The 11908-nt window shown below is 52.8% G+C and overlaps 4 protein-coding genes across 4 annotated transcripts; 2 read left to right on the top strand and 2 right to left on the bottom strand.

The window, feature by feature from the left end:
• Positions 1 to 1304: 1304 nt before the first annotated feature.
• On the bottom strand, positions 1305 to 5507 carry J4E90_002119 (uncharacterized protein; the record flags this gene model as incomplete). The annotated part of the gene is made up of 2 exons (XM_051431700.1): positions 1305 to 5150; positions 5196 to 5507. 2 exons carry the CDS (start codon positions 5505 to 5507, stop codon positions 1305 to 1307), a joined length of 4158 nt encoding a protein of 1385 aa, XP_051294834.1.
• Positions 5508 to 6172: 665 nt separating this feature from the next.
• J4E90_002118 (uncharacterized protein) lies at positions 6173 to 7013 on the top strand (the record flags this gene model as incomplete). The annotated part of the gene is made up of 2 exons (XM_051431699.1): positions 6173 to 6381; positions 6440 to 7013. 2 exons carry the CDS (start codon positions 6173 to 6175, stop codon positions 7011 to 7013), a joined length of 783 nt encoding a protein of 260 aa, XP_051294833.1.
• A 231-nt stretch (positions 7014 to 7244) lies between these two features.
• J4E90_002117 (uncharacterized protein) lies at positions 7245 to 9157 on the bottom strand (the record flags this gene model as incomplete). The annotated part of the gene is made up of 5 exons (XM_051431698.1): positions 7245 to 8026; positions 8390 to 8682; positions 8727 to 8785; positions 8836 to 8979; positions 9032 to 9157. The coding sequence occupies 5 exons, from the start codon at positions 9155 to 9157 to the stop codon at positions 7245 to 7247; spliced, it is 1404 nt and encodes a 467-aa protein (XP_051294832.1).
• A 750-nt stretch (positions 9158 to 9907) lies between these two features.
• J4E90_002116 (uncharacterized protein) lies at positions 9908 to 10819 on the top strand (the record flags this gene model as incomplete). The annotated part of the gene is made up of 3 exons (XM_051431697.1): positions 9908 to 9979; positions 10039 to 10475; positions 10528 to 10819. 3 exons carry the CDS (start codon positions 9908 to 9910, stop codon positions 10817 to 10819), a joined length of 801 nt encoding a protein of 266 aa, XP_051294831.1.
• Positions 10820 to 11908: the final 1089 nt, after the last annotated feature.

The raw sequence follows: 11908 nt of genomic DNA, 5'->3' as shown, positions 1-11908 counted from the left end.
TCATGCCTTTTGGAGTGTATAGTGGCTCGCTTCGCGTTCAAGTGCTCTTGAATGACCTGTGTCATATGTGTTAGATGCAGTGTAGTATTGTCTGATCGCACGTGTATAATGTACGTACCCATCTCCGTGAGAACCAGCTACTGATGGGATACCTGTCTGGTTCCACGGTTCCCAGAAAAATATGCACGCGACCAGCGTTGTGATAAATATCTGTCATCTTTTGAATTTGTCTGCCTCGCTCCATTGCATCATCTTGATTGATACAGATGCTATCGATCCAGTAGCGTTGGTGGCCAGTATTTTCTGGCAGCGAGGCAATTCGCGAGAGAATAACGTGAAGACTAGGCTTCACCTGAAGATGGCTCTTTCCGTTGTCACAGAGGATATGATGGTCGTCCGAGTGATTTCCCCAGACATACGAGACAGCTTCGTAGGTGTCCACTGCTTCGCTCAAGTGACAGTGTTCAATGTCGCATTCGATAACGCTGTTGGTGGCGTTGAATGTATGAATTTTAACTACTCTGATCTCGTCATTTAAATCGTCGAGAGGAGAATACACGTAGGAGGTGCGCAACGCGATTTCGATTTGCGCTTGGGTATGACCCTGGATGATTTCGTCGTCCAAGCCGTTATCGGCCATGGCTGCTCTTGTACTCCAGGATTGTTTCGTATGCTATCATCGTATAGTAGCGAAAACAGAGGGGAAAGGACTGCGTGCTACTTCAGGCAGCTCTGATAGACAGGGTAACCCGGCACCATGTCAGGACTGTGCCACATGACGGCTATGCTGCGATCGGCGCTTGGAAGAACAGGCGCAGCAGTCGCATCCTTCGCACAGGTGATTGTGAACGTCATCGTTTTGGTATTCGCGCATCCAAAATTCCGAGGCTTAGGCAGTACATTGGTCAATCAATCAGGCAGTCACTGATTGGTGCAGTAACACGCCGTTGGCCAGGCCCCGGGCGGGCGAAAATGTGTTGACACAGGAGGGATCAAATTGGCAGCATTATTGAAATGACAACTGGTATGACGTTAACGCTTTATTCTTTTCGACGTGAGTGTGCCTAGATGTGAGTGTAGGATGTTGAGGAAGCGACCTACGTGGCCCTCACCCCGCGCTAACCCTTGCTTCTGTTGTTGATTGGCAACTGCAGGGCGTAACAGGAAAGAGCACCCAACAAGCCCTAAAGCCTATTTTGTAGCCAAATATGTCCCGGAGTGATTGGTTCATTCATTTATACCACTGTTCTAGGGCGAACCGTACCCTCCGATCTAACAGTCCCGTCGAGTAAGGTAGTAAGCGTCTAAGCGTCTAATCCATCCCTTTCAACCATCCGTCTAACGACATCAATAACCTCACTCTGCCTATCACTAACTCCCATCCCTGGCTCCTTCACCATGCTCTCCAACACACCATCCAGCATACCCCTTAACCGACTAACCAACACACCAATCCTTGCCCAGCCCCTCAGCCTAATCCACTCATCAACCACCAAGCCCCTACCCAGCGTATCAACCTTGATCTCTCCAGCAAACAAAAGCAGACTGTATGCATTGAACGGCGTGATATCTCTGATGAAGACTTTACTTGTAGCCATTTTATTGAAGTACGCAATGAAAGAAGCGTTGTGTGGGAAGGTCTGGCTGGCGAAGAGGGTAGACGATGGGTGAACAAAGACGCGTCCGTTTTCTTGGTTGAAGTACTTAATTTCGCGGGCTGAAGGATCGAGTTCTACAGCTCCAGCTATGCCTGCTGCGAACTTCTTGTCGGGGAGCTGGATGCGGGCGATCTGCGGGTTAAAAGACCCAGCGATCAAAGCGCGTAAAAGCGCGTCATTCGCGTTGTGTTTGTTGTAGTATGAGTGTGTGGAAGGGTTGGCGGACGAGTAGTGTGTCGGAATGAATGAAATTTCCTTGAGAGACGACAAATACTGGGTGCGATTGGACGCGATGTCGAACATGGTTTGGGGGTTCAGTCGGTTGTCTTGACACCAGAAGCGGAGGTCTCGTGTTGATGTGCCTTTGCTGCGTAATGTAGACCATTGTTCGTATGCTCGAAGGTCTACAAGTAGGTCTCCCTGGTTGTTAGAGAATGAAGCGCGAAGACGGTCGAACTCATTTCGAGTGTCCTGATCTCGCTCTCGTGGTGATATGAACGGGCTGCGAGCCGTGAGAACAGATGCGATGGTCAGCACAGCTTCAAGGCAGCCAAATGTCGCGCCATATACTAGAAGCTTGCCTAGTCGGAGATCTGCCGGGATCATAGACATGTGTCGACCAAGTGCAGTGAGTTCGTCGTCTGTGATGGCACCCATCTGCGAGAGCAATTGGATCGCACCCTCTACCGCTGTACTCTCTGGCGGTGTGAGCGCTGAGGCAAGGAAGCCTGTAACGTCCTGCACCCCCATTGCCTTGATAGACAGACACATCTGTTCAAGTGGCACACGTCGAATCTCCGGATCCGGTCGCTCCATCATCTTAGCTTCAGCGTTGCGTGTGTATAACTTGTAGCAGTCGCCTGCTCGGACACGCCCCGCTCGACCTCGTCGCTGTTTACATGCTGCCCTCGAGGCCCAGGTTTCGGCAAGGCGAACCATGTTGTTTTGCGGGTCGTAGCTTGTCTCCTTGACCCTACCCGTGTCGATGACAGCGACGATATCCTCGATAGTGATCGACGTTTCTGCGACGTTGGTACACGCGATGACCTTACGCTTGCCGTGAGGAGCGGGAGGGAACACGCGCTTTTGCTCGACTGGCATGAGTGATGCATGTAGAGGCAATACATGAAGGTTTGCGAACTGACTGAGCGCTTGGAGCGTGCGATCGATCTCCATAGTACCAGGAAGGAAGATAAGTATACCTCCATCCTTGGTACCGAGCTGGCGGTCAATGTGACGGACAGTCTCCGCAATGAGGTCGTAGTTGATGCCAAAGCCAATACTCCGAAGGTTCGCCGAGAAAGATTTGTCCTCGGAGGCATCTTCGTCGCCCATGCCATATCCCTTGAACCCAGTGAAATGCACGACATCGTCGACATAGTAGTCGGTCACGGGATGAGTGCGACCCTCAATCTCGACACGGCCTACGGGTCCAACCTCTTTGAAGTAGGCTTCAAAAACAGCAGCATCGAGAGTGGCACTCATCAAGATGACCTTGAGATCTTGCCGCTTTCGTAAGATCTGGCGCAAAAGAACGAGCAAAAAGTCTGTGTCCAAACTACGCTCGTGAACCTCGTCGACGACAACGTGACTGACATCAGCCAAGGCGGCAACGACATCGTCGGCATTGCCACCCGACGTTTGAAGACGTCTTAAAAGTACACCAGTCGTTACAAACGTGATCTTAGTCAGTCCTGGCTTCTGTTTAGATTCTCCGCGGATAGTATACCCAATCTCGTCGCCGACCTGAGAGCATCGCTCATCGGCCACACGATCAGCAAGACCAAGCGCAGAAATCCTGCGTGGCTGGGTACAGATGATGTTCGCAACGGCACCAAGCTGTCGCTGTATCAGATCATCGAGGACGAACTGCACCGATTGAGTCGATTTTCCCGATCCAGTCTCACCTGAGATGATGGTGACCTTACAGTCGTTGACGGTGCGGACAATCTCATCCCTCAACCTCCACGCAGGTAGTGACTGCCGAGCGTTCATCATCTTTTGCTGAGCTGGAGATTTTTGCTTAGCTTGCCAATCAGACAACATCCTTTGGCTAGTAGGCGTGGCGGGCGTCCATTCGATAGGCCTTCTGGGTCGTCCCTTTGCTCTTCGTTTTTGACTTTGCTGTTCTGACGAGTGATCTGCTGCTGCAAGGCCAGACGAAACATCGGTCAATCTTCCTGGGTTCTGGAAGATATCACCAGCGTTCGTTTGGATCCAGTCTACGATATCGTATACCATAGGCATGCCAATGAAGTTGGCTTCAGCGTGGAGAAGCGCTTGGCGAATGATGCTCAAACGAATATATGCTGGGATGGCCGCCTCGAACGTGATGATAGGCACGACGGCGGGGTAAGGACCGAAAGGCTTCCTAACCTGTAGTATGAGCCGCTTTCCTTGTTGCTTAACGTCTAGCTCGATGCGACAAGATTCAGGCGCAGGTCGTGAAAAGAGACCGTCGTATATTGCCTCAAGTGATGACATCTCCACCTCCCACGGATCGTCCTCCGGAGACGTCTCAGGCTCACCATTGCTCAGCGAGAGATCTTCCAGATCCTGTACTAGGCTACTCTCTTCCTCATCTGGTCGGAGTAGACGAGCTTGTAGCAAAGCCGCGGCCTTTCTCTCATCACTGCCTTGACTATCGTATGCTTCTTCGCAAAGGTCCATAGAGTATCCGGCTGCAGCAAGGCGCTTCACGGCACCCTCACGCTTGAGGTTAGAGCTAGCCATACTGACGCCAGCAACGTAGCCTTCTGGTAGTGACCACGATGGTAGGTCGTCTTCAGGTACATGAATCAGAAGCCATTCAATAATCTCCTCGCGATCTTTGCAAATGTCGGCGGCCTCCTCGACGTGGCTTCTCCGAAAGCCAAGGTTCGCGATCTCCTCGAATAGTCGGTTCTTTGTAGACGGCGCCATCTCAATGCCGTTCGGGTTCCATAGTGCGTCCCGGCGGATGAGACGCTCGGCTTCTTTGCGTGTCCTCTTCCCGAGTTCGATCTTGGGCACTCTCTCCCATCCCTTGAGCAAGTTCCGGCTAGGCGCTGGACCGTTTGAACTTGGCATGGCGGCACCTGGCTGTTGGTTGTGGGCTTTCTGCGCCTCTTCCTGCTGCTTCTGTCTCTTCTCACGTGCCTTTGCTGCTGCCTCTCTCGCCTTCTCCCTTTCAGCAAAACCGAAGAAGGGGTCTGCCTCATACATCCATCCTTTGCCCTCTTGTTCATCCCTCTTCTTGAGGTCCATGAATTGTCCCTTCCAAAGGTCTTTATACGTGGGCGGAAGCATGGTGTGGAGGTTCTTCCCGCTGGCGACTCGGAAGAGAGTATAGGCGGCGGCAAAGTTGCGCGCTTCGACGGCAGTAGGCTGATGGGCTTGCTCTTCGAGCTCCGACGGGATCTTGATGGGAGGTAGAGTGGTGGTCTGCCGTGTCTTCTGGTTCATCTTGGAGAGTACCACAGCGTAGGCAAAATGCCGGTCGCCATCTTTCCGCTGCTGTAATTAGCAATGACCTACTACTACGGCGCGGCTACTTACGATGCGATAGTCAGGCTTGCTCCACTGCTGTTTTTGGAAGTGTTCCGACAGGAGGTTCACCGGAAGCTTTCCTGTCCACGATGCGCCGGCGATGAGCGTCCTTGTATCCGGCTTCTTGGGACCATCCTCAGCAGCTCCAGCTGCGGGCTTGCCTTTGCCCTTACTCTCGCTCTGGGCAGCGTCTCCGCCAGAACTCTCACCCTTCTTCTTCTTGGGTTTGCCGTCACCGAAAACAATGAACGATGTGTCTTCCTCAGGGGGCACAGTCTTCTTGGCGGGCTTGCCGCGGGGTGGGTGAGCGTTCTTGGGCATCGTGCGCGATAAGTATAGTGGAGTTGAATGTCCTAGAGTCCATAGAAATATACTCAGGCAGAAAGAGTGGATGTATGATAATGTGATTTGTTCGTGGGCGGTGAAAAGGGCGCAGTCGCTAATGAAGGGGCTCAACCACCGGGATCAATATTGCACCACCCTTCAGCGAGTCCAAAGAGGAAAGAAGAACCTAAGATAGTAGCCATCGCGAGTTCCTGGCGCTTTCACTCGAACGCGATGCGCAATCCGAAATTCCGATGATTGCAGGGATGCCTCGGTACGCTTGGACCCACTCCGAGCCTCATCGTCATCGTTGCTTCACGAAACCCTCACGAAGCATTCGCGAGTATCGATGCGCCCACTGGCCCCAAGCTGGATAGCAACCCGATTATTTCGAGCCCCTATCATACAAACCTCGAACAAGCATACGAGATCTTTTCGCAAACCCAAACGCGACAACAAATCGACAATGACGGGCCGCCCAAACATGACGGATACCCACGATGCCATTACGGACAAAGAGATAGCAGGCAGGGAGACGGCAAATCAAGCTCAGCCCGCAATCGACCCTGCCTCTTCGAAGCGCCCCAATGCATGTACGTCTCATCGCATGCCTTCAACAATCTCAACGCGCAACCTTAACTCACGGTGCAGTCACAGAACTCATGACGCAGTCGAAGAAACCAAAATCACCCATCGTTTCCGCCGCAGACGGCCCCAGTACGACACAGAAGGCTTCCAAGACAGCTAAGCGCTGGGATGGACGGAACGGACTAGGCGTCTATATCGAGAGCCCGGAGACGAACCCTGAGAACAAGATACTGGAATACGACGATGACTTTGTCGTAATAACTGACAAGTACCCCAAGGCGAGGTATGTGCCCATGGTGTTGGATAAACTAAGGAGAACTAGCGCGCTGACAACCAACAAGTGTACATCTTTTGCTCATCCCGCGGAAACAGGTCTACTACGATCAGCACCCACTCCAAGCTCTCTCCACAGACCCAGCCTTCCTCGCCGAAGTACGAAAACGCGCCGTCCGTCTCAAAGAACTCGCCGCGTACGAACTCCGACGTCAATATGGCGACTTCAGCGCTTCAGATAAACCATACAATGAGGCTTTTGAGGCAATGATGAGCTCTCCTGACCCGCCACCTCCACCCGAGGAGCGCGCAGCACTGCTCCCACCCGGCCGCGACTGGTCTAAAGATATCGTAGTAGGCGTACATACCCACCCCTCGATGAACCATCTACATATACATATCTTCAGTCGGGACATGCATTCAGACTGGATGAAGCACAAGAAACACTATTTGAGCTTCAACAGTAGTTTCCTGGTTCAATTAGACGAGTTCCCCCTAGAAGAAGATAGTAAGAGGTTTTCTCCTGGAGATTGGCCTAGTTGGGACATGAAATGTTGGCGATGTGGGAAGAACTTTAAGAATAAGTTTGCGGCATTGAAACAACACCTCAATGAAGAGTTTGACGAGTGGAAAAGGGAATGAATATGGCACTTTTGGCCTTGAACACCATGCGCGAATTGAAGATATTTTGACCCTGAAGCCTACATTGCATCACAAGTTTGCGAAGCTTCGTTGTTGACACCAATGTAGACTGCGGGGTGCTCATGAGTGGCCACTTGATTCAGGGTACATTAAAACTTGCTAATGTCTGAGATTCTATCGAGCCCTCTTCCACCTGGCGACTTAGTCACACAAACCTCCGTACTCCCCCATCTAGCGAACAACCAGGGTTTTGACCACGTTGGTGTCGGTATCATGCAAGCTCGCTGGAAACTTGCAAGACTCGCCGAAAATACAGCTCTTCGTGCCCTTGGCGTAGTGAATCTTGTTGGGCGGTGCTGGGCAGCGGTGGCCATAGATACACCTAATATCCTGGCAAACACTGCCGTTGCTACAAGGTGCCATGCGAGCGACAAGGCGGAGGGTAGCCAACTCGTCGCTGGTAGGCTTATACGCGTGGAGATGGGTGCATTTGGTGTCGTAGGGGCATTCGGCTCGAAGGAAATGAACGTTGCACAATTTGATCTTCTTCATGCGGTCCACCTCAGCCTTATCGTAGTCCTTACATGGCGGATCGACGCGTTGGCCGGCGCGGTTACGTGCGATGACTTCTTCGCGGTTCGCGGGCTTGTAGACGGGGGTCTCTGTAACGGGTGGCGGCGGAGCAGCGGCCTTAGCGGCCCAGTTCAGCAACGGCGCTGGTGGATCTGGCTTGAGTGCTGGGAACGTACTGTCCGAAGCCAGTGTTGATGTGGAAGGCGTTCTAGGCAAAGTCATCATTGCCGCTCGGTTTGGCAAAGGACTATCCATGATCGGCGACTTTGATGGGGCTGGGAACCGGCTTGGGAGACCTGTCGAAGCTACATACGCCTTAGAACTATCGTTCGAGTTGATCCTGCCCGGAACAAATGCTGGTGGAAGGCCATTGGCGTATGTACTAGCGGCGTATGTAGGTCCAGATCCCCAAACCACGAGCTTGGTCTCCCTGAAGAGACCTGGAAACTTCTTCGTTTGGTACGGCAGGCCAACGAGTTCCTACAGAGAGGTGAAGTTAGTGTTCGTGGATTCATGGCTCGCGCGAGTCAGTCATGTGACATATATGCTACGTACCTTCTCAAATGGAACACCCTCAAGGAGAACCACCTTGTTTGTCACCTGAAGGCGATCGGAGCACTGCTCAAGCGTTCGCGCGTAGCCATTATCGTGTGAGCACCCGAAGAAGATCCGACGGCAATGATAATCTTGGGAGTATAATTTGAATAATTCTAAGATTGTCAGTACGGTCAGAAGCCTACATGGACGTCTAGACTCGGAAATAGCTTAGGATAGTGGGTTTTGCGGAATACAGTAGCACTCACCGATGATCTTCTCGTCAGCGCGATCTTTTCCCGCACCGACGTCGATAAAGTCGAACAATGTCTTTCCCCGCGTGAATCCACGCACGAAGTCCTCAAACTCGATGATGTCTTCATATATTCCCCTGCGTACGAGTACGTCGCCCAGCCCCCGAACGTTCGCATAGATGCGGCAGACGATGCGGTAACCGAATGGGATATCTTGGCACTCATTCTCGATATACTCGTGGATATCGGCGAACAATTGGACAGCAGCCCGGCGGCCACCTTGCTCTCCCTCGCGGAGGAAGTCGTCACTAAACTTGTATGTAGTCAGCAGACTGCACTCAACTCGCAGTACGTGAAGCTCACAATCATGCCGTCGCCGTCAATCAGTACCATAACAAATGGATTCTCAGCCTGTCACATCCAAGTCAGCTCCAATGCGATGTGTGGCTGGACGGGATTACCATATTCCGCTGCAGATTCCGGTGCGACCTCTCATACTGCTGCTTCTCATTTTGCCATGCGAGGATCCAGTTGCGATCGCGGTCGCGTTCGGTGGCCAATATCTGGTACTGTTGGTGCATATATTGATACCGATTTTTCATTTCCTATTGCGCGTCAGTCACGACTGAGTGATAGTGACAGTTACAGTGCACTTACGGTCATGAACTTGGCCTTTTCATCCTCGTACAGCTGGAATTGCTCGAAGCGTCTGGTAAAGTCTGCTAAATCGGCGTCGGAGGGGCCCGATGAAGCCAGGCCAAGGCCGCTGAGCGAAGGCGACATATCGCAAAGGGCGCAGGCGATCGGCGAACAGGTGTGTGACTGGATGATAGAGAATCGAATGGCTGCGATTTACGTGTATGAGAGAAGGCGGAGAGAAAGCAGGTGCAGGAGGGTCGAGCGCTCTTTCTGCGGTTAGTAGAGATTTTTCAAGCCCGAATAGGAAACCACAAGTGAAGGTGAGTTATTGCGGTGACATCAAATATCACTGGGCAGTGAAGACGGCCAGTCTGGCTTTTAACGGTATGCAGCCATGCGCAATGCCGGCGGGCAGCCACTCCAAAGCGGTGTATATGCAATTATAGCAAACTGCAGAACCATGGGTGCCGCTGGGTTTGAAATAGAAGGAGCGACATTTGCGGCGTGGATGCCATGTACAACGCGATATGGCGCGTACCAGGGAACAGTCTATACTTGGAAGGGGCCAGCCACAGAGAGTGTCAAGCGATAGCTCATCTTGACGCAAGGATGATAGAAATAAAATGACCTAGAAGTCTACATTGCGCTCAGGTTTTGCGACAGTTCGTGTTCATAATGATGTACGCTGCAGTGCACCTGTTCACCATCTTCGTTGTAGGAGAGGAGGTGGAGAGACGGCGTCGCATTGCCGCGGCTCTAGTTCCGTCCTCCGACGCCAAGAGGCAGCTGCGCCCGGACGTCACTTCCCAGAAGCCACGTTCGAATTACCCCATCTGTTCCCACACGCCGTCCCTCCTCCTCTCATCCCTCTCCCCGTCTTGTATCGTCTTCATCATGGTCAATTGGAAGTTTTCATCTCTGCTCCTGCTCTCTCTCCGAGCTCTCGGCACCTATGCTGAGCCCGCGGTAAGCTCCAAACTTTCTGACGCAGCATGACATCAGATGGCTAACGGTCGCGTCTCCAGGCTGAGAAGGTGCAACAAGCAGTAGACGAGCCGCAAACGCCCAACCTCAATGTCGCCGTTTCCGTCTCTTTCCCCCAGTCTGAGATCTTCGGCGTCAAGCTCGTCAACGGCCAGGCCACCCAGGCGCGTCTGTCTGTGGTCAACAATGAGCCAACCCCCGTCGGCGTCACCATTGTCGGTGGCTCGTTGATCCAGGAGATCAAGGGAGAATCTCAGGTCCTTCGCAACCTCACTCGCCAGCGCTACTCCATCCAGATCCCCGCTGGCGCCAACGAGACGATTCCCTACAGCTTCACGACGGAGATGCACCCCCAGAATCTCCGCCTCCAGCTCGTGACTGTGCTGAAGGACAGCAAGAACAACCTCATCACCGTCCCGGTCTACAACGAGACTGTCAGCATTGTTGAGGCGCCCACTAGCTTCTTCGACCCCCAGATGTACGTAGCAATCCACCACTCAGCCTGGACACATGTACTTACTTCTCTCTAGCATCTTCCTGTACCTCGTCCTCCTTGGCGCTTTCGGTGGAACCGTGTACTTCATCTACAACACCTGGATCTCCACCTTCTTCCCGCAGAAGAAGGGCCGCGGCAAGGGTGGTGAGCGTGCTAAGGCGTCGTCGGGCCAGAGCAAGAAGGTCGACCCCGCCGATCAGGTTGCCGTCGTTGGTGCTGATGGTCCTGCTGTCACTTCCGGCGCAAAGGCCTACGATGAGAGCTGGATCCCAGCCTCGCACCTTCAGCGCCCCGAAGCCAAGCGCGTCCGCAGCGGCCGAGCTTAGATCCCCTGAACTCGACTTTGAATTCTTTGGGACAATTGGAAAATACGAACGGCATGTCAGCATGCGTGCCGTGTGGATATGCTTGCATGTTCGGATACCTGGGCGCAGTTGTGCGCTGCAAGATACGTTAATGCTGCGGATGCAGAAGGCTTGGATAATGACTTGGATGTACTATATTGCGACGTCTAAAAGTTGGCCGACCTTGTACGATAGGAAAAGTAATGTCATTGCTCTGACTACGACTTGCCAGACATCTGCCTGAACGTGCTGTCGTGGATGCAGCCTTGGAACACCGTTACACCGCAACAATGACGAGACTGGGCTCACATGTCGGGCTGATTTCTCAATACCCGCGGAGTCTGGCTCCTCATATGCATTGCTTTGCAGTTATACCCGCAGTATACATGAGTACTACGCATATCTCTTCGCGCTAGTGCAAGCCGCAAAAGAAACGTTGTAGAGCAGAGCAGGTATTACACCGTTCGCTGAGGTTACCTGTGATCCATCAGCTGCTCCGCATCGCGATCTCCATGCCAGTGTCGTACATGCCATCTAAACTTACTCCGCTCAAAACAACATCTCTCGTATCCAGACTCATGGGAGATCCTCCGAGGTCGGTGATCTACCTCGCGTCGTATCTTTCATCTCAGGCTAAAACTTGTCCAAACATTCGGTGGAAGCATGCTAGAAGCTCTGTGGCCGTCGAACCAGACGCCGTTGCTTCGCCCTAGCCAGTGTTCGCGGAGGCCCACCCCGCACTTTAGGCTCCGTGCATGACGTGTCGCAGCCTCCCATCTCCAAACAAGCACACACACGAGCACCATACAAAGTTCAAACACGCACCAACTACCATCACACGCCTCGGCACCTTGGCTGCTTCTCGAATTGTGTAGGTGTGTAAGCTGCAAGTACAATGCGCAATGCGATGCGCCTCTCGGCCCTTTTTTGCTTTTCCGGGCGTTTGGAGGGTGGAGGTGGAGGGTCGGCTCGCGCAAACTGGGGGAAAAGACAAATTGCTCAAAGCACCGTAGTCGCACACGGAAAACCCACCCGGGGTAACGGGAGCTAGATGAGCTGGACGCAACCCAC

Source organism: Alternaria incomplexa (assembly GCF_024043165.1).
Source record: "Alternaria incomplexa strain BMP 0042 chromosome Unknown scaffold_2, whole genome shotgun sequence".
NCBI classification, from domain to species: Eukaryota; Fungi; Ascomycota; class Dothideomycetes; order Pleosporales; family Pleosporaceae; genus Alternaria; species Alternaria incomplexa.
The sequence above is the reverse complement of the archived record's forward strand: the minus strand, read 5'-3'. Positions and strand labels throughout refer to the sequence as shown.